This window comes from Mastomys coucha, unplaced genomic scaffold (genome assembly GCF_008632895.1).
Source record: "Mastomys coucha isolate ucsf_1 unplaced genomic scaffold, UCSF_Mcou_1 pScaffold8, whole genome shotgun sequence".
NCBI lineage: Eukaryota > Metazoa > Chordata > Mammalia > Rodentia > Muridae > Mastomys > Mastomys coucha.
The window spans coordinates 57,013,471-57,036,130 of NW_022196914.1; the positions used below are offsets into that span (position 1 = coordinate 57,013,471).

At 42.6% G+C, this 22,660-nt stretch overlaps 1 protein-coding gene across 1 annotated transcript in view; it reads right to left on the bottom strand.

Moving 5' to 3' along the window:
- Ankdd1b (ankyrin repeat and death domain containing 1B) overlaps nucleotides 1-22,660 on the bottom strand; it is a 60,229-nt gene that overhangs the window by 32,698 nt on the left and 4,871 nt on the right. The window contains exons 2-6 of the mRNA XM_031360055.1: nucleotides 22,307-22,410; nucleotides 17,963-18,061; nucleotides 9,552-9,650; nucleotides 9,342-9,446; nucleotides 708-806 (exon numbers count right to left, since the gene is read on the bottom strand). Coding sequence (XP_031215915.1) covers nucleotides 708-806; nucleotides 9,342-9,446; nucleotides 9,552-9,650; nucleotides 17,963-18,061; nucleotides 22,307-22,410 — 506 coding nt within the window. The remainder of the gene's footprint in view (nucleotides 1-707; nucleotides 807-9,341; nucleotides 9,447-9,551; nucleotides 9,651-17,962; nucleotides 18,062-22,306; nucleotides 22,411-22,660) is intronic.

Consider the following 22,660-nt stretch of genomic DNA (forward strand, 5'->3'; position numbering starts at 1 on the left):
AAACAGTGCATTACAAGCAACTTTGAGGCCAAGTTCATCAAGCTTCTGGTTTAGAAGACTCAAACTGAACACAAAGTAAAAAAAAATATACATGAAGTAAACAAATTTCAAGACATTTATAGAGCAAAACCTACCAATCATAGCCAGGCATGATAACGCTAACTTTTCATCTCAGTATTGAGAAATCAGAGGCAGGAGGATCTCTGTGAGTTCAAGGTCTGCCTAATCTGTAGGACCGCCAGGGATACACAGAGTAGCATGAACCTGTAGATTACATAACCCCTTTGGGGGTTGAACAACCCTTTCACAGGGGTGGCATATTAGATATCCTGCATATGAGTTATTTACATTACGATTCATAATAGTAACAAAATTACAGATAAGAAGTAGCCATGAAAATAATTCTATGGTTGGGGATCACCGCAACATGAGGAACTGTATTAAAGGGTCACAGCATTAGCAAGACTGAGAAGCGCTGACATAGATAGGCCTTGTCTCAAAACAAAACCCCACCCACCAATCATGACAATTTACAGAAAAGTGGATGTATTTACCTTGATTCTTTCGGTAGTAACAATTTAAGAATCCTACTATGGGCCAGAAATAACCTGTCATGAGATCTTCACACTAATTGTTAATCCCTCACACCAACTGTAACTCTTCTTTGTCCTCAGTAAAAACAAACAAACAAACTAAGTCCAACTCACCTTGTCTTTTTCTGAAGTATGGAGATTAAGGAAGGTAAGCTTTTCAATCATTTCAACATGTCCTCTCTCAGCTGCCAAAAGAAATGGTTTTCTTCCTCTCTGAAAATCAATGGGGAATTCTACATTGATCACATGCTTAGCAGACAATTGGGAGAGCTGACAAGCAGTGGGCAGCAGCATTTTAAGGTGATGGAGCAGCTAAGATGGTCATATCATTCTGGGCCCTTCTCACAGGAAGGGAGTGATGATTTCTCTGAACCCAAGCCACATCCAGTTCTGGGTTGTCATCAGATCTCTGAGGTACCCCACACTAACAGTGCATCAGTTTCATGGGCACAAGGGCTCAGAAGGGATCCTTCCTTCTGAGCATCAGAGGAGCACCCTCCACAGTCTGATGATCAGATGTCACTGCAAATGTCACAGGGATTCCTGAATGGGTCGGCACTTCTTCCACTCAACTGAGAAATTAGCTTGTGCCACATCCTGTTTGAAGCGTCTGAGCATCTCACTGTCTTACTGATAAAAACACAGGACGCCAATTCTTTGGTGCTTAACACACATGAAGTTCATTCAGATACAACATTTGGTTAGCCTAATTTTACTTTATTTTTAAAGATGCATTTATTCTTAGTTAATGTGTATACATAAACCTGAGTGGATCTATGTGTACCATGTGCATGCATAGTGCCTGCAGAGGCCAGAAGGGGCCATTGGATCCCCTGAAACTAGAATTGAAAACAGTTTGTGTGCCTCCATGTTGGCTCTAAGAATCGAAACCAGGTCCTCTGCAAGAGTAGCAAGTGTTCTTAACCACTGAGCCGTCTTTCCAGGCCCTGCACAATCAAATCGGGTCATATTCACTGGGTGTTGTATTTCTAAGAAGCAGTCAGAAAGCTCTTGAGTGTGGGTCTATTTGACACAGAAAGAAAAAAATAAAGCAGAGGCATCCAGCAAGTCCAGGGAAGACAGGTGTTTATATCTGATTCTTCAAATAGAGACTGTTTGAATAATAGTGATTTCTCCAGGTTTTCCTGTTGGTGACAGAGACTGCGTTTGCAGTAGCCAAACTACCATCAAGAAAAGTGAAAGATGCACAGAAAACTTAATTTTTCAACTCAAGCTATTTTTGAAAAAAAAAAAGGAAAAGGAAATTGTGTGATAAAACTGCGTAAGATGGATTTTCTTCAACGAAAAAAAAAAAGGAAACTCGGCTTGGCTTAGTGTGCTGAGAGCTTAGCAAGATGCCTTTAATGTAGGAAGGGTACAAGATTTTATAAATAGCATTCCAAATCTGTCAGCTAATCACTAGCTAATGTCATTTAACAAAAAGATCGAGACCACTGATTGCTTATAAGGGAGAGAAGCAGGCTAAAACAGTCTAGTACCTAAAGCAAAATGGAAAACATCTGCTCAGATCAGCCCTGTGGAGATTTGTGACCATGAATGTCACAAAACTGGGAAGCAAACTAGCCCCCAAAGTCCACATAATTCGTGGTTCTTAGGCCACATGTACTGTCCACAAGACCTACAGCTCCAGCCCTTCAAGGCTCGCAGAGCTGATCGCCTTCCTTATTGTCAGGGCACTGCCCAAGGGGACAGGGAAGGAACAGATTGGCTGGAGCCACAGTTTTCTGCTTGCATGTTGGGTTATGGTTAGAACATAAAATCTAGTCTATTTGAAAATGACAGGCTGGTAGTTGCTGGATGTGACTCACAACAAATATCCATTGTTGGATTCAGATTTTGAATAGACCATTGGAGGCAACAGAACTGTAGAAGGTCTGATTGAAGGATCTTGGTCACTGAAGACCTGTCCAGTGCTGGCTCTGTCCTACTATGCTCAGCTGTGATTCCTGGCTACAATGGTGGAGCCACACACTTCCTGACATGATGGATAAAATCTCTGAAATCATGAGCTATGATAAGTCTTTTCTTCGTTTACACTGTTCTTTTGGGTGTACATGTCATGATGAGAATAAACCTGAGCAGCATGTAATCCATGAAAGAGGTAACAAGAGGCATTGATTACCTGCTAGATGAAAACAATGTCCTAGTTCTGTTGCTATGAAGAGACACCATGACCATGGCAACTTTTATAAAAGCAAACCATGGGGTTTGCTTACAGTTCAGAGGTTTAGTACATTAGTATCACGGTGGGATGCTTGGCAGGACACAGTGCAGGACAAAGGCATACATGGTGCTGGAGAAGAGCTGAGGGTTCTACATCCGTATAGGCAGGCAGCAAGAAGAGCCAGACACTGGACCCGGTTTAAGCATTTGAAACCTCAAAGCCCACCCAGAGTGATACACTTACTTCAACAAGGTTACATGTACTCCAACAAGGCCTCACCTCCTAATGACACCAATCCCTGGTAGCCAAGCATTCAAAACTATAAGCCTATTAGGGTCATTCTTATTCAAACCACTACAAATGGCATACATCCTACATCATTCATGTATCAACAATTTTATCATATATATATATATATATAAAATGTATATTTGTGTTATATATGCATATATATGCAGATGTACATGCAGATACATATGCAGATATTGTGCTAAGCAATGGAGTAGCCAAGAGGAACAGTAGAGAGGAATCCTCCAGGGAGAAAAGGCACATAGGCATGTGCTCATATAGTAATGTCGTAGCAGAGATAGAGTGGGAGTACTACTTAGTATGATTGTGTGGGGACAAGAGGCAAAGCTGCCTTTGAAAGTGGCTAATGTACTGCATCAGGAGATAAAAACACCTAATACCTGATGTCTGCCCATAATCTTCTCCTCTGGAACACGGCCCTTAGACCATTTTGATGCATCTCTTAAAACTCTCAGCTTCCTGCTTCTTCCTCAAAGGATTATACGATTGAGTTGGCTACCCATCATACCAGGCCAGTAAGAACCAGACATGGGATTTATTTTTCCCTAATACAGTCTATATTTATTGTAAAGTCATCAACGAGGATGATCTTTGTCACTTGGTAAGTAGAGGCCAGAACAGTAGGAAGTAGAAAGAGATAAAGAACACTGATGGCAGAACTTGAACTCCTGGATTCAGACATATCCAAAGGCACTAGGACCTACATGGGACAATAAATTCTCTCTTAAAAATATTATGATAAATATTTGACAGAAATTTTGAGGAGGAAAAGGTTTATTTTGACCCATGGGTGCAGTTTCAGTCCAGGGCTTCAGGCATGTTAGAAAAGTCTCTACCAAGAGAACTTTATCCCCAGGCCTAAGAAAAGCAGTGGTTCTCAACTTGTGGGACACTACCCCTTTGGCAAACCTCTATCTCCAAAAACATTTACATCACAGTTCAGAACATAAGCAAAATTACAGTTATGAGGTAGCAGCAACATAATTTTGTGGTTGGGGATTATCACAAAATGAGGAACTGTATGAAGGGGTCACAGGATTAGGAAGGGTGAGAACCACTGCTCTAAGAGATCTTAGGTTTCTGGCTCATAACATTATCATAGGGCACCATCTCCTTAGCTGCAGGAACCACTCAGCTCGTTGGTCATTGTCTTCTCATGTCATGCCATTTACTGAGTTCAGTGCTGCCAACTCCTAGGTTTTTCCTGATTGCCTCCTGTTGTGTAACGTGATCACACAACTCATGTTGGTCATGGTGACTGGTTCAGAACTGAGCATCTGATTCAAACTGGACCAAACAGAGTTGCTTGTGACGCCCATGTACGAGCTTCGATAGGAAATGACTTTTTGTCTTTGGGTCAAAATCCCTAAGGGTAGAAACTAGGAGCTGTGAACAGACATCCTCTCACCGTACCCTAGCATAGCGAGGACTAGAGGCAGTGAATGACAGCCAATAGTTGCAGAAAGAAATAAGAGCTGAACCAGCCATGTCTGAAACCAGCAAGGCACACCCTCGAAGACCTCATTTATAAGTTAGCGAGTTATCTTTATTATTCTCAGCCCGGATTAGGATGAATTTTTGTTACTTGTAACAGAAAGAATGAAAGAATTCTAATACATATATATATATATATATATATATATATATATATATATATATATATCAGTTTGGGGACTAGAATTTTAATATGTGCATATATTATATAAAATATTATATATACACATATATAGTACTATATATGTATATATCAAACTGGGTTCTTTTTTCATTACTATACCTAAGGTAGGCTGCTTTATAAAGTTAAAGAAGTTTATTAGGCTTATGTTCCTAGAAGGGTAAGGTATAGGCCCACATCTAGGAAAGGCCTAGATGTCTCGCTTGCAGACTCCTGAAACAGCAAGAATCACAGAGACAGAGACAGAGGGTGTGTGTTGTCTCTCCCTCTTCTTACAAACCCATCAGATGTCAAGCATGGAGTTTCCACCCTGATGGCCACATCTAATCCTGATCATTTCCCAGAGGCCCCACCTTGTATCACCATAGTTGGCTTAATGTCGTTAGCACAAGACTCCAGGGATTAAACTCCTGTAAGACTGAAGCAACTAATCACCTTTAAACCAGAACAAGGACGAACACTTCTCTAGAAGGATTAGAAGTCTGTTCAATTTTAAAACAGCCCATCACTTTTTACCCTGGGTTGCTGCAAAGCTTTACATTTTTATATAGCTCAACAAAGTGATCTACACCCCAGAAGGCCTAAGACGTAAGAGGTCCCAGGAGAGACTGAGTTATCGCGGACGAGCCTGCGTCTTGCTTTCCAACAGAAGAGCTAAGGCTTCGAACTTTGGATGCCCGTACGGATGTTACCAAGAAAAAAAAAAAGGAAAACCCACATTACACAAAACAGAATGTTCCACACAATCTTTATCTTTTAAATACTAAAATAACCTTAAAGAAAGAAGTGGCAGTACGATGTAAATAATAAGATATAAATCTTTGTTCTTGTGGAGATACATGTGATTAGGCAAAAATAGCAACAGGAATTTCAGGGCCATATGTATTTTTGAAAACAAAGTTCCTTATCATGTCATTTCATTTTTTAAAGAAACAACCCAACCCATTTGAATTATGTGCAAGCGGGCTTCTATCCAGTGCAGTCTCAAGGGAGCTCCTATATTGGGAAGGCAGAGAAACTTCCCAGAGAAGTCCAAGAAAAGTGTCTGACCCAGGGCCTTACGCCCAGAGAGGATCACCAGGCCTCCTGGCCCAGGATCCCAGGCCTTTATTTATCTAGAATAAGGAATGTCCAGAGTTCCAGTTCCTTGATGTTTTTCTTTTGTTAGCTCATATTTTTAATCATCTATGTTTTAACTTGATGCATTTAATTTTTTTGCATGTAAACAAGCCCAAGGAGTTGACATGATCTATTATAAATTATTTTATGTTTCAAGTTTAGTAAGTCACCAAATACAACAAAAAGGTCAAAAACAGCCATTAAACTGGCACCCGGGGTCCCAAAGGACTCATTCTTTACCCTCGGGATCCTTGGGACACTGCTCCATGCGGTCTCTGTCTACATCCACACCGCACAGCGTTTCCCAAGCACAGTCAGCTTAAGGGGAAAACCCAGAGTGAAGCAGGGCAGGAACGTGTGCTAGGAGGTCATGAGTGCTCCGAGCTGGAGTCGTAGCTCAGATGCAAGCGGTAGGGGTGGGGCACGGTGTAGCTCAGATGCAAGCGGTAGGGGTGGGGCACGGAGACCCAGAGAGTTTTCTTTACACAGTACAGTTGATAGCTTTGGCTAAATGCCATCTCAGATACGTTTGGTCCACGTATCCATGAGTGAACAAAACTACTCACAATCCAAAATATTCGGGGGGGGGGAACCCCTGTATCTATTGAACATATAAACATTTTTATCATTCCTTTAACTACATACTTTAATAAATTACTCAGCATTATAGTTGAAACAGGTATTAACAGCAATCTAGAGATGTTCTCTATTCTATACACTGGAGGCTGTGTGTAGGTTATGTAAAGCATTACACCATTTTATATAAGGATTTGATCTTTTGCCCATTTTAGCATCCAAGAGGAGTCCTGAGCCTAATTCCCTGTGGATACTAAAGAGTGCCTGAGCAAGAAAATAGATGCCTTCTCAACCCCTTCCATCATTTACTACCACCCCTCCCCACAAAGAGGCTGCTTTTTATTTTTTATTTTTTATTTGTTATTTGTTATTTTTCAAGACAGGGTTTCTCTGTGTAGCCCTGGCTGTCCTGGAACTCACTCTGTAGACCAGGCTAGCCTCGAACTCAGAAATCCGCCTGCCTCTGCCTCCCAAGTGCTGGGATTAAAGGCGTGCGCCACCATTGCCCAGCAAGAAGCTGCTTTTGACTTACGAAGACTTCCCATTCAGATTCTGTCAGGCCAGTAGATGTTCTCAATGTGCTCAGCCATCAGAAGCATAAACAAACAATGTCTATTTTCAGCCAATATGTAAAGGGCCTCCGCGGCTTCTCTTCTATATCCCCCTCTCCCAACATCGCCGTTTTTTTTTGTTTTTTTTTTTTTTAGTTCTGATCACAGATGGAGGCTGACCTATAGATTCAAAATATTTAGACTACTTGGCCTCAAACTCCTGGTTCTAATCTCTCTTCTCTGGTAACATCACAGTGATTTTTAAGGCTGTACAGCTAGGAGGATATCCGCAAGCCCCAGTGTCCGGCTAGCCAGAGCTCCATCAGACTCTCTTAGGCCTAGTTACAGCCATTTTGTCTTAAAGGGCTCTTCCTGGTAAAAGCTTCTCTTGCCAGAGTCTAGGATTGCCTTGAAGCCAAAGAAAAGGATCTTAGTAACCCTGTTAGAAGCACAGGCTCTTTCTGGTGAGCAGAGTCCAGGCAAGAGGGTGACAACACTCTGAGCCAGAATAATCCTGCCTGCACAGTGGGTTTTGTGAAACCTGCAGTATCTTCATATGAGTAATTAAGCAAGGCCATCACTCCTTAATCCTACCTCCAAATGGGCTCCTTTGTCCACTCTTTGTAATCGTTGTAAAATATTCATAACATAAAATGTACCACTCTGATCATTAGTAAGTGCATAGCTCAGTGGTATTGGGTTTAGTTATTCACTATTTTGTGCATGAGAGTGTACATGCCATAGGATGTGGGTATAGGTCAGAGGGCTTGTGGGAGCTGGCTTTCTTCTTCTACCATGTGGGTTCCAAGGATCAAATCCCAGGTATCTAAGGTGTGGTGGCAAGTGCCTCTTTACCCACTCCACTCTCTCAGCATCCCTGGACCAGGTACCTTTACATCATTCTGCAAGCATCACCATGGTACATCTCCATAGCTCCCTTTCATCTTTCAGAACTGAAATTCTGTACCCAGTGGACAACAGCTCCACTTCCTCCCCTACCCCACCTCCCCACCCCCAGCAAGCTCTGTTCATTCAGATAGCTTAGAAAAACAATCTATTTTGTCTGTTTCACTAATCCAGGTTTATTATAGGAATAAAAATCAACTCTGGGAGTCGTCCCCTATACATCCCAGTGAAGCTCCTGGGCTTGTTATCTTGTATTCTCCACACCTAAGGCATCTCGGTGAATTTGTGGCTCTACCCAGCACTGAGCTCATCATCCTATTCCTCCCTCAGCAGATTGCCACAGGAGGAGAAGGAACAAGGGCACCATAGGATGGCAGACATGGTAAACAGGAAACTTTCGAAGTAGGAAAAGCTGGTGGTACACACCTAATCCTAGCACTCTGGAGGCTGAGCAGGAGGATTACAGGCTCAGGGGCAGCCTGGGCAATATAGTAAGCTCAAAAAAAAAAAAAAATTGAAGAGCAGATGGCTACCATTAAACCTGCCTCTGCCTCTGAACACATCAGCCTGTCTGCCCCTTCAGCCCACTGTGGTGATGTGCCAGGCCTGTGGGGATTTGAGTAGTTTTGACCCCCATGGACTCATGTGTTTGAATGCTTGGCCCCTAGGGAGAGGCACTTTTAGAAGGGGTGGCCTTGTTGGAGGAAGTAAGTCTCTTTCCGGTGCCTACAGATCAAAATGTAGACCTCTCAGCTCCTTCTCCAGCACCATGTCTACCTGCACGCTGCCACGTTTCATCCACCGTGACGATAATGAACTAAGCCCCTGTAACTGTAAGCCAGCCACAATTAAATGTTTTCTTTATAAAAATTGCTGTGGTCATGGTGTCGTGACCCAGCAATAAAACTCAAACTAAAGACAAGACCCTAGGCCTGTCCCTGAAGGAATGCACGTAAGTTGCTTTCTTCTGTGCCTAGCACATCAAGACACAATCATAAGGTAAAGCAGGTCTTATTAACCATTTACAAAAATAAAAAATAAAAATAAATAAAAAGGCACCTAGACAAGTATAGTAAGAGCATTATAGCCCATGGTTGGTTTCTGTAAAATTTTGGTTCAGATATATTCTAAAAAGGTCAGGCACCATAGAGTAAAGCTTAGGCACACATTCTGAATACTGATGGAGGTGGATAGTGTCCGAACGCTGGCCAAGACGAGGGAGTGTAAAGGAACGGGGTCTGGCTGCTCTCTCTCTGCTTCCTCTTCTCCCCACATGCAGAAGCCTGGGCCACTGCCAACAGCAACACTTTCCTCCCGCCCTGTGGTCTATCAGGAGCTGGCCACAGGACCAAGCCTGTGTGCGCTTGCTGCTTTAGCACCCACCCGGGCAGGAAGGAGCTGAGCAGTTAGGGAGTACCCAGGCACACCTCATTGGGCTGGTTCAGGTCCTGCAGATGCAAGTCTTGAATGAGGTAATCCACAATGTGCAGGTTGTTGTTCTGAGCTGCCAAGTGGAGAGCATTCATTCCTTCCTGAAGAGAGTCAGAGTGAAGGAGAACTTACCTCAAAACCCCAGAACCTCCCTCCTTGTCACTGGTGAGGTGAGAGCTCAGGCCCTGGAGGACCCACATACCTACCTGATTCTTGGCTCTCTGGTCTGCTCCAGCTTTAACTAGCATGAGCATGATCTCGAAGCTTCCAGACCAGGCTGCAAGGTGAATTACTGTCAAACCATGCTTCCCCAAGAAGAGAGAAGTAGAGAGAGAACCAATTACACAGCAGACCACCACATTCTGTCTCAGCCAACGAAAACCTAGGGGATACTAGATTACTGAAAAATTAAGAAGTACACAATTTAATATGTAACAAAGTGATTATTACAATTCTATGGGACTGTATAAGAAATACAGGGACAAGTGGGTCTCCATCAGGAGGAAATAACCATCACACTCTACTAAACAATTATACAACACACAACAGCACAAGCACAAAAAATAATAACTGCACTGGAAAAATCCAGACTATAATGTGCACTCTCTCTACTTAGAGTTACAAAAGGGAAAATAGAACATAAGCCAATTAAACAAAGGATAGTTTCAAAGCCTATCATTAGTAAAAAAAAAAAAAATGGATCTCTAATATGTGAAATGTTCTTACAAAGCATCATTAATAACAAAAGACAAACCATAGAAGAATGCACAGGTAAGAGTGGTCTCCTAGGGTATCAGAAAAAGTGAAAACCATTACTGTCTAAGCTAACTGGAAGTTCTATTTAAAATAAAAATGCGCTCTTGGTCTCTTGGCTCTTGGCTCCTCTCTTGCTCTCCCTCCCCTTCTCTCCTCTCATGGTCCAGTGCAGTCTGCAGCCATGTCCAGTGCAGTCTGCAGCCATGTCCAGTGCAGTCTGCAGCCATGTCCAGTGCAGTCTGCAGCCATGTCCAGTGCAGTCTGCAGTCATGTTCAATGCAGTCTGCAGCCATGTCCAGTGCAGTCTGCAGCCATGTCCAGTGCAGTCTGCAGCCATGTCCAGTGCAGTCTGCAGCCATGTCCAGTGCAGTCTGCAGCCATGTCCAGTGCAGTCTGCAGCCATGTCCAGTGCAGTCTGCGGCCATGTCCAGTGCAGTCTGCGGCCATGTTCAGTGCAGTCTGCAGCCATGTCCAGTGCAGTCTGCGGCCATGTCCAGTACAGTCTGCGGCCATGTTCAGTGCAGTCTGCAGCCATGTTCAGTGCAGTCTGCGGCCATGTTCAGTGCAGTCTGCGGCCATGTTCAGCCTGGACTCTTCCCTCTGCCTGCCTTCTCCCTTACATCTACAATGAAAATCTTCTCTACTTTAAAAACAAAATCAAATCGAATCAAAATACAATCATCCACTCACCTCTGGGACCTAAAGTCACACACACACACACACAAGTCAATTATACCAATGAGAACTGGAAACTAGGGATATACGGTCATCTATATGGGAGAGTTGCATAAATTGTGAAATAATTTTATCATGCCATGGATCACAAGTAATGAATTAAATTAATTAAATGGAATTGAAAACTCTTTCATGAACTTTGCTAAATAAGTAAAATAATACACTTAATTTATTACCCTTGTTGGCCTGCATGTGTGCATTGTGTATGTGGGGGATACATGCATGCTGTGACACATTTGTAGAAGTTAGAGGATAATATTTGATATTCTACCAAAAATGCTAGGGATCAACCTCAGGTTATCAGGCTTTCAGAGCAAGCATCTTTACTCACTGAACCATCTTACTGGCCTTCATTTCATTTTTATAAAAGACAAAGTAGTCAAAAACCACTCATATGCAAATGTATGTATTTATACCTACCTGTGGGTACATAGCTATAGGATGGTGCATAGAAATATTGATAGACATTTTGGTGCAGTTAGTATGGGATGAAAGTGTGGAAGTAAATATATACTTCTGCGACAGCTAAGCAGAGCCACCAGAGTAAAGAAGGGTACACCAAGAGAAGAAAACAGAAAAGACATGTTTATAACAGATCCCATTCCCATAGAAACTATCTAAAAACTCCCACAGAGGTCTCTGTGTGCACAAAGGAGTTAGACTGAGAGTCATCTCAGAACTTCCTGACTGGTGGGAAGTCTCATGCTTAATTGTTCAGGCATACACTGAACAAGCAGAGAGTATCATGGAAGAAAACATACAGCCAACAGTTAACACTGGCTAGTTCAAGAAGGTGGCATCAGGAGGCGAGGGGAAACTGATGCAGGTACACAGTCCGTGCTGAACAAGCCATGGGGATCAGGAACCCTGAGGGTTGTCTTTTGGCACAGCCAGAACTCAGAATCCAGCCACTCATGCCACTGCCAGGAACTGTACTATCACTCGGCCTAGTTAACGCTCAGCTGCAGCGTCCCATTTCAGAATGTTCTGGTTTTGAGACACAGTTTCACCTTGAAGAGCAGGCTGGCCTCTAGTTTGCCACACTCCTGCCTCAGCCTCCCACATACCTTTCAACCACACTCAGCTCTCTTGTTCCTTATCTTTAAGGTCGCATGTACCCCTTTCTTTTATCCCTGTTAAAAAGCAACCCACGTCTCCTGTACAGACTTCCCACTGCATCATCTAGGCCTCAGATGATGATGGTTTTGATCCAGGACACAGGCTTGTTAGCTACATATATCTGAATGCATAACCAAGGAATCAGGGTCTGTAGGCCTCTCCTATCTGTGATGTGTATAAGCCCCTCAGTGTTTCTTTGGCTGCTCCAGAATGTTTGGTGTCCTCATATCCTGAAGTTCAGGTTGGGAGAGTGAACGAGCAAGTCTCAGCTTATTACCATGTAATTATAAATGAGAGCCTCTTGCCTAGGAGGGTCTTGTTTCCGTGGACATCTAGAAATGTCTTGGAACATTTTTGATAGTCATGTATCAGAGGTGATTGTGACACCTAAAGAACAGAGGCCAGGCAGGCTATTGAACACTCTATGACACACAAGGCTGCCCCACAACAGGGAACTCTATGATCCCAAATATCAATCCATCAAGTTCTTTCTGCTGAGAAACTCTGCTGTAAATATACATGTTCTATCAAACTTATAGCTTAGCTGTCACTCTGCATAGAGATTTTGTGCACATCATACTTAAAATTCCAGTATCCAGTACACTTAGTTGACTTCTGCACTCTTCCTTTTACAAGAACTGTGATCTATCATAATTGCTTGAGGTCTTTTAAGTGCATTAGTCAAAATTTTACCTCTTCATTTAATATCCCATGCTAACTGTTGCTGTATTCAGTAGTTTAAATCTAGCTTTACATATGGTCCTGCTTGGGACAGGCGATAAAAATCACATAGTAATACACCATCTCTTTTCCCCGAGAGATCATTCCAAATTTTGACACAAACAATCTTATAAAAATCTGATTGTAAAACCTAAACACTGGGAATCCAGGCAGCAAACAACTTGAGTTTCTGAAACCACCAAATCCTACTGAAGCCATTGTTCCTCAGAGGCAGTGAGTCACAGTGTACAGACATCCATTTCCCCAAGAGGACCCTCCACACCACAAAGCCTTCTGCTGTGGAGCTGGCAAGCATGGGCCCATGACATGGGTGACACTTGGTTCACATGCTTTTCAAAGTATAAAACACTGGAAAGTTGCTGGTGAGCCATTCCCATAATCAGTCTAGTCAAGGTGATAATGTCCCCTGGGAACAAAGTACTCAAGGACTTTCCAGAGAAGCAGCACTGAAGACAACTCTCTGTCCTTATCTTCTGAGCATCTGGAGTGTTGTCCATCCTGGATTAAGGACCTCCTTTTAGTTAGCTTGTTTCGAAGCTCGGAAATGCCACCCACCTTGGTCCTTAATAGTTGAGCCTTACATCTGACCCAGGGCCTTGGATGCCTTCAATGGCACTGTTCTGTCACAGTGTTTATCCTGGCTCTCCAGTTCAACAGCAGGGACCAGGACTGTGTCTGACATGTCTCATATATGTCATTACACTCATATCAAATATAATCATCTGGGATACTTTTTTTGTAAAGATTTATTATTATATACTATATATTATTATTGTACACTGTAGCTGTCTTCAGCCATGCCAGAAGAGGGCATCAGATCTCATTATGAATGGTTGTGAGCCACCATGTGGTTGCTGGGATTTGAACTCCGGACCTTTGGAAGAGCAGTCAGTGCTCTTACCTGCTGAGCCATCTCCCCAGCCCCATCTGGGATACTTTTAAATCATGGATTTGTTTGTTTGTTTGTTTGGTGTGTGTGTGTGTGTGTGTGTGTGTGTGTGTGTGTAGATGTTGCATGTAGAGGCCAGAAGTCAACATCAGGTGTCTTCCTCAATTTTTTCCACCTTAGGTTTGCTATCTATCTGTTTATCTATCTTTCTATTCATCTATCTATCTATCTATCTATCCATCCATCCATCCATCCATCCATCCATCCATCCATCCATCCATCCATCTATCTATCTATCTATCTATCTATCTATCTATCTATCCATCCATCCATCCATCCATCCATATATATATATATATATATATATACATATATATATATGTATATATATATAGACAGGGTCTCATCACATAGCCCTGCTCTGTAGAGTATGATTCCAGCTAAGGCAGAGTAAGTGTCCTCCCGCATCTCTACCACCCGAAGCAGCTGAACTCTCTGGATAAAATCGATCTATCAGAGGATTCTGGAAAGGGGAATGTAATAGGCAGAATGGGGAAGGTAACCCCAACTCAAGAGCACCAACAATGCTGAGGGAGGGTTCCTGCTATTTTTGTTGTTTTCCTAAGACTAGAGGCAGTTCCAGTTCTTGACCAGGACATAGACAAGAAGGGACAGAAGGAAGTCCCTGAGGAGGAGAAGGTGGCAGAAGTTTTCCTTTGTTGCTTTCTTTGTTCCTGACAGCTTAGGGGATCTGGGGCATGGTGTATGTTTAGGAGGACACAGACGGTTTATGTAGAGGACACAGAATTGTAGATAAGAAGGAGGTTTTGTGTACACTTCGGGACTGTGCTGTGAGCTGCATGTGGATTGACTTTTAACACTGTGACAATAGTTTGGGGAACTGAACTCTGGTGAAGATTATGGTTCAGGCTCAGACTGACTCTGGGGACAGATCTGAACTGCAAAACTTTTGGAAATTAAAGTTACAAAAGTTGTGACATCCTGGTCAGCCTTGTGAAACAAGGACATAGTCTCAAGCCATTCCTGCTCTGAACTAAAATCAACTCAAGATGGAACTCGTCAATCCTGATCTGTTTTAAGCTGCTGTAATGAGCTGTGATAACAGGCTGGGTAATTAACAAGAAAAGAACAGGTTCGGCTCATGGGTCTGAAGGCTTAGAAGCCTATTTGCTGAGCTGTGTTATAACATGGGGTGGGGAACTCATCTTATCGGGAACCCTGCCTTGAGAAAACATTAATCTATTCAATGAGGGCATAGTGCTATGAGCTATTCATCTCCGGAAGATCTCATCACTCCCTGCTGTGGCCCCAGGCTCTATTTCTGCTCCATGAACTACAGAGCACATGCTGAAACCATAGCAACACCAGAACTAAATGGAAACATAAGACTATAAAATGTTTAGAAGAAAAACATGAGAAACTCGTCATGGTTAGGCAAATCATCCCTACATATGCATCATATCAGTATCAGGACCCTTTTTAAAAACATAGGAACAGTAAGCCAGGCATGATGGCATAGGACCAAATGTCACCCATGTTGTGGGCTTGAGCTTGCCAACTCCACAGCAGAAGACTTTATGGCATGGAGGGTCCTTTGGGGGAAATGTACATCTGTACATGGTGACTCACTGCCTCTAAGGAATGGTGGCTCTAATAGGAATTTGTGGCTTCAGACACTCAAGTTGTTTTCTGCTTGAATTCCCACCACTCATGAAATAGAGAGAGGTAGGAGGAGGTAAGGCCAGCCTGGTCTACATAGTGAGTTCCATGCCAGTCTGGTCAACATAGCAAGTTCCAGGTCAGCCAGCATCATGTGATAAGACCCTGTCTCAAAACAAAACAAACTACTACTTCATCAAAATTAAAAACTTCTGCTTCGCGAACACTGAGAAGAGAGTCTGCAGATATGATAAAATAATGCAAAGCACCTACCTAACTTTGGACCTATTTTCAGAGTATATAACAGAGTATTTAAAAGAGAAAAGAAGAATAATCAAACCCAATTCTTAGAAATGTTCAAAAGATCTAGGGGACTTAGCAGGTTGGTGGTGGAAGGCTCTGTTGATACGTGGAAAGCTCTGGTTCCCATCTCCAGTACTAAAAAACATCTGAGCAGATTTCACAAATGATGACCCATAAATGGCACAGGTGAGAAGATATTTGCCAGTGAAGAAACACAAATGAAAACAGGGAGACACCTACATTCTGAGCAGAATGGCCAGAAGTTAGGCAGGAAACTCTGGGCAATCGCAGGCAGCCATGCGGGTGCGAAGCAAAACCAACCTTCTGCAATTGTTGGTGAGGATGAACACATCCCAGCCTCCCTAGTCCACAGGTGGTGTTCAGTCACACACACACACCCCATTGACCCAGCAGGTGTCACACACCAAAGAGAGGAGAAAGTTACTCTTGCAAAACCATGCAATAATGTTTGCAATGGCTTTATTTGGTGTGCATATAAACACACATATATGGAAGTCCAAGGTGGATTGCTGGTATTTTCCTTTATTGCTCTCAACTTTATTTCTTTTGGTTAGGGTCTCTCAACGACCTGGAGCTCACCATTTTGGCTACACTGGAGGAGAGGAAGGCAACAGGATCCACCCATTTTTGTGACTCTTGTACCCAGCACCATTGCTACAGGTGTGTACAGCCACACCTGGCATCTTGTGTGGGACTTTCAAACTGAGGTTTCCACACTCCTGAGCAGATAGCTTATCTGCTATCTTATAGCTGTCTGGGCCATTTTCCCAGCACTGGTAACTGCTTACAATAATAACAAACTGGAAGCAATCCTCAGGCCCTTCAAATGGTAAATAGATAAACTGGACTACATCCATAAACGAAAATACTGTTCTGTTAAGGGGTGTGTGTGTGCAAGCAGGGAGGGGCTGGGAGTCAGGATGCTCATTGCTTTGCTGACTGACAGAAACCACCCTCAAAGATTAGATGTCATATATTTTCACATAGATGTCAAACCCTATCTAAAAACTAACAGGTAAAACCACAGAGATCAGTGGTAACTGAGGTGGGACAGCTTTGAATACAAAGGTTTCTGCTTGTTGGTGCTCTCTCTCTCTCTCTCTCTCTCTCTCTCTCTCTCTCTCTCTCTCTCTCGCTCTCTATGTCCCTTGCTATCTCTCTTTGTGTCTCTGTCTCTCTGATGCTGGAGACTATTTTGGGATCTTATGCATCCTAATCGTCCTACTGCTGAGCTATACTCCAAAGCCTTTTGTTCTATATTTTAAAGATAGTGGTTGTTATGAAATATAATGCGGTACCTGGCAGGCCCATGCCAAACTTCTACCTGAATTTCCACAGCCATGATGAGGATGTGGCAGGCTAGCAAAGTCAGCTACTTGGATATCTGACATTGCAAGTTCAAGGCCTGCCTGGAATATTGGCCTGCCTGGAATACATAATGAGTTCAAGGCCAGTCTGAGCAACTTAATGAGACCTTGCCTCACTGTTTTTTGTTTTGTTTTGTTTTAAGGTTGGGACAGCTCAGTGATGGCATGCTTACCATTGAACAATCAGCAGCCACACCCCTCCCCAGTAATTCGTGGCTGTTATACAATTAATTACACTCAGAAAGTAAGAGTGGAGTCAGTGGTAATTTTTAATTCTGGGTTGTTATATAACAATCTACTTGCTCCCCAATACCATGAAAATAAACTAGAGAGATCTGGTCTCATTGGCGACACAAAGAAAAATTCCTGGAATTATCAAATCTACACTTTGTCTATGATTGTAGGCAAAGTCAATAGGATGACTACCTGGTGTCAAACCTGATGCCTCTTTTCTCCTAAATATTTACTCCCATGGAACCATAAAAGTTAACTTTGAGGAGCATGACCTTTAATTGCTTCATACTTGAGTCTCCTTATCTATCAATTGGATAGTCTACTAATACTTTTTCCATAGGATTAGAAGGGAGATGGAGTTAAATAAACACCGTGATTGGTACCAGTGCCTGGCCCAGAACACGATTTTGATACTTTTTATTTAGATTCAAAGTTGACAGGGCAAACTCACGATTTAAGGTTCGTGGAACTGATTAGCTTCCATCTTTCCTGAATCCAACCATAATGTGGGCAATCATACCGCTTTTGTAATGAAATCTAGTGCATAAGGTCAATCTGGATAAATAAGTAAAAACCCAAGTGTTAAAGGTCATGAGTGAACAATTTATTACCGGGTGCAGAGAGCACATAGCTCATACCTTCTCTCAAGACTTTTCCAGTAATGCACACTACTGATGGAAGTGTGCCCACGAGATGAAGACATCTGTAGTGATGAGCCCTCCTGCATGCAGGTTATGTTCCAATTCAGTCTACCCATTGGAGGTGAGCTTACCTTGTCAGCAACATCCACCCTGGCTTTGTGACTCAGTAAGAAATCCACTGCAGATAAATGATTCCTCCCCACGGCAAAGTGAAGGGCTGTGCGGTTCATCTGAGGAAACATAGTTGGTTTCTTTGGTATCTGATCATCACTCAAACCCCTTTACCATCCCCGTGTCATCTAGTCATTTTGTATTCTTTTTGTTTTTAAGACAGAGTCTCACATTGTAGCCCAGGCTGGCCATCATGTCCGGCTCGGCCTCCTATCTCTCACTTGGCCAGTACTTTCCTAGTGACTATTCACATTCTGATTATTTGGTTGCACCTTTTGCATTTTCCTTTGTACAGCATAAGAACTATATCTAGTAGAATCTGCTGCACATGGTAGTCCAAGGTGGTAATGTCAGAATTCAGGAGTTGGACACAGGGGGACCACAAGTTTGAGGCCAGCCTGGGCTACAATGTGAGACTATGTCTCATAAACAAATGTCATTCACACAGTAAGAGTTGTAGTTTTCCTTGTATGCAATCATTAATAGCTGCAATTTTTTCCTTGTACATCCTACACGCTAGCTGATGACTTGTTTCTGTGACAAAATGTCTGAGATAAGCAGTTCATGAGGAGGAAGCCTTATTTTAGCTCGTAGTGTCAGGGTCCCTGATCATAACTGTTGGGAAGGATGTGATAGAGCAAAGCTGTTCACCTTGTGTTAGACAAGAGGAAAGAGAGGGTGAGACTGAGGTACCAGCCTTCAAGAGTAGGCTCTCAGGGATCTGTCCTTAAGACCCACTTCTTAAAGATTTCACCAGTTTCTACTGTGTGACTCTGTGCAGCTGCCAAGCCTTCATGATGGCTTTTGGAGATATTTGGGATTTAATGCATACCAGAATATATTGATAATTCACAGCAACATTTCCCGTCTCAGTTCGTTCCTTTGCTTTCTTCTCTATATTTCTTACAGTCTTTAAGTTTTATGTGTATGAGTGTTTTCCTGCATGTATATATGTGCAACATGTGTGCCCAAAGAGGCCAGAATTCCGATCTCCTGGAAATGGAGTTACAATGGAGTCACCATGTAGTGGCTGAGAAAGAAATCAAATCCTTGGTAAGAGCAGCAAGTGCTCTTAATCCCTGTGCTGTCTCTCTAGCATCCCTCTCCAATAATAATAATAATGATAATAATAATAATATTAATAATAATAATAATAATAATAACCCTGTAATTAGCATAGATGCAAATAAATTGGTTTGGAAGGAAAGAAAGAAGGACAGAGGGGGGAAGGGAGAAAGGAAAGAAGGAAACAGGAAAAAATAAAGGAGGAAGGAAAGGGGAAGGAAGAATAGAGGAAGAGAGGAAAGTGGGGGAAGGAAAGGGGGAAAGTTAGAGAATGGGAAGGGGAGAGAAAGCAAACTACCTAAATCTACTACTTAAAGGAAAGGCACATGTTGCTCCTGAGTTACCACAGTCGGTGGTTTGTTTATCAGTAGTATCCATGCCAGATTCCCCATATTCTAAGCCCCGTTTTGGTTCTCTAAGAAAGATCCTGCACACGAGCAGACTATGCTTGTTTCACACAGGTGATTACATAAATGCAAGAACAGTTTGAAATGAGTGTTTTCTTTTCTTGCTTCCTAAGTTGGTGGTGTTTAACAAAACACCAGTCACTTTGACGTTGCCTGCCACCCAGAATTTATTCTACTATGTCAGATCTGGGCTATAAGCTTCCCCATAAACTTTATTTGTATACGAATGCAACGATATCATTTACATTTAAAAATATGCATCTTTACAGATTTTTAAGGAACCCTGCAACTAATCATGACAATAAATTGCTATGAACAAGATTAAATAGCTGTCATTAGAAAGAACGCTACAAAAACAGTAGTTCAGTGGTGGAGCATTTGCCTAGCATGTGTGAGGGCTGGGCTTGATCTCCAGGCTACAATCTAGGACCAAGTCCAGCCCCATAACCCTGATGGCAGCCTTTCCAGACCACCCACAGACTTTGTACAGATGCAGTAAAGACCCTGTGCACTTCCTTTTGTAGAACGAAGGAAAGATAGAGTAAGCTAGAGAGGGAAGGGCTGACACACAAGGATGTCCTCTGGCTTCCATATACATATCCACCCATGTGAACACCTACTCACACACAGATGTGAATACACAGTCACGAACATACACACACACACACACACACACACACACACACAAATGTCTGGGGAAATAGATCAGTGGTAGGTTGCCTAGCATGTGTGAAGTTGTAAGTTAAAAACAAGTATCATAAGTACTTTGTGTAGAAAATTGTAAACTATTTTAAATGTGTACCAGAAACTGTATATCCTGCTTGTTGGAAAAATGACTACTGCCTTACTCAAAAATAACTCTCCATACTCATAACAATTCTAAAAGATAACTATCTGTAATTTAGCAAATAACTATTTTCAAAGGTTTTTACATTCTAGCTTCTTTAGTTTCTTTTCATTTTCTAGGCTCAGGCTGGCCTGAAACTTACTTTGTAGATCAGGTTAGCCTCAAACTCAAGAGATCTCCCTGCCTCCATCTCCAGGCACGTTCACTGAAGCCAGAAGAGGGCATTTAATCTCCTGAAACTGGAGTTACGGGTGGTTGTGAGTTGACACGTAGGTTCTAGGAATCTAACCCTGATCCTCTGTGAAAGCAGCCAGTGCTCTTAACAGCTGAGCTGTCTCTCCAGCCCCAACCAGCTTTTACGTTTTCTTTTCTCCTCCTATACTCTTTTCTTTCCTCTCCATCTTCCCTATATTTTTGTTCCTAGAATTGTTATGCTATAATTTTTTCTGGTTCTATACATACATGCATACATACATACATACATACATTCATACATGCATATATATATATACATACATGCATACATCGTTATAGATAATATAAAATATATAGGCTTTTTACATAGAATAATTAGTAATTATATATAAAATATATCTATAACATGTCAAAATGCACACGAATAAGAATTACATGTATGGACATATAAATTTTCCTAAGTGCACGCATGAGCACATACATACCCCAGCACGTGTACTCATGTTTCTCATGTTTCCACATATAACTGCTAAAGATCACTTTGCTGCATGTGCTGCATGACTTAGACCTGCAGTTTGTTTCCGTGACCTTCCAGCCAGGGACAGATAGGTACAGGTTTTGTGACACCTGAGTTAGGCTATTTAGGGAGCCCTCTTGTGGGTGGGATAGGGCAGTAGGTGTACTCACTCTTGTGGAGGCTAGAAGTCAACCCAGGCGTTGTTCCTCAGGAGTCATCAATTTTGATTTTTGAAGCATTTCTGAGTGGGACCTGAGGCCTGCCAGTCAGGCTAGGCTGGCTATCCAGAGAGCTTCATTCTCTACCTCCTCAGCACAAGGGTTACAAGCTTGTGCCACCAAGCCTGGCTTTTTCTCTCTGTGCTAGCTCATGTCTTCATGCTGTGTGACCAACATTTTACTGACAGAGCTATTTCCTGAGAGTTGGGGAGCTCTTTTTAAAGTCCGAATCAGAAATGTATAGCTTGTTGCTGCTATAATGTTTTCATTTTTCAAGTCTTATGAAAATCATATAACCCTGGGCAATGTTGCTAGAGCCCTCCCAGTGCCCTGGAAGGGGCCTGGACAGGCAAGACCTCTGAGGCTTGTGTTTTATTTAGCATTAAATCCACCTCTGCCATTGTGACCTCAAAGCACTCTACAATTCATCCTAAGCAAGCGTCTACCCCCCAACCCACTCATGCTGATAAACTGTGCCTTGGAGGAACTCCCCACCAAGACAACCAGTAGGAACTCCACATTTCTTCCAGTAGACTTCTCCCCCAAAGCCTAGGTACTTGAAGAACAAAAGCCAGATTTCATTGCCAACATGTGGATGCTTTCTATTTCAAAAGCAGTAAAAGGAAAATCCACATACTCTGGATTTTAAATCTGGAAAACCCTAACCATATTGGGTATCACACAGAGGAAAAAAAAAAAAAGCCTAGATGTTAGAGCAAGGCATAGCCTGGTTTTCCAGAATGGGCAAGACTGAACTGACCCACAGGATACAATCTAGGACCAAGTCTATGGCTGACATCCCAATGGTGGATTTACCTGTCTACCAACAGACTTTGAAAGGATGCACATAAGACCCTGTACACTTACTTCACTCTCCTAGAGAAAATACTGGGAGCCTGCTCTGCTGCTTAATTCCACCTTTAGCTTTAACACCCACGGCATACCCGCACATCTCAGCCAGCCTAGTCCCTTTAATTACTATGATTTCCGTTGACCTTCGTACTCCCAAGCCATCTGCGGAGGAGTCACCTGTCAAACTTGTGACTTCTACTCACATTGTCCACAGCATTAATGTTCACCTTCTTTTCAAACAGCTTCTCCATAAGACCCAAATTATTGCTTTTAGCAGCATTCTGAAAGCCTCTCTCGATTGGCAGCACTGGAAAAAAAAAGAGAGCGGGCATGACCCTGGGATGTGATGGAGGCCACAGTTGTCTGTCACGTTTCACGTGAAAAACTGGAATGGCAACCCTGAGACTTTCCCCGCTGTGCCCGAGGACACAGTGTATTTGCATGAGTTTCTTTACTAAGGCAGGACACTGTGATTCCACCATCTTTTCACGTGGCAAGTGATTTCACACCTTCAAAACATGCCTGGCCCCAAGCAAAGCACTGCTCAAAAAGAACCC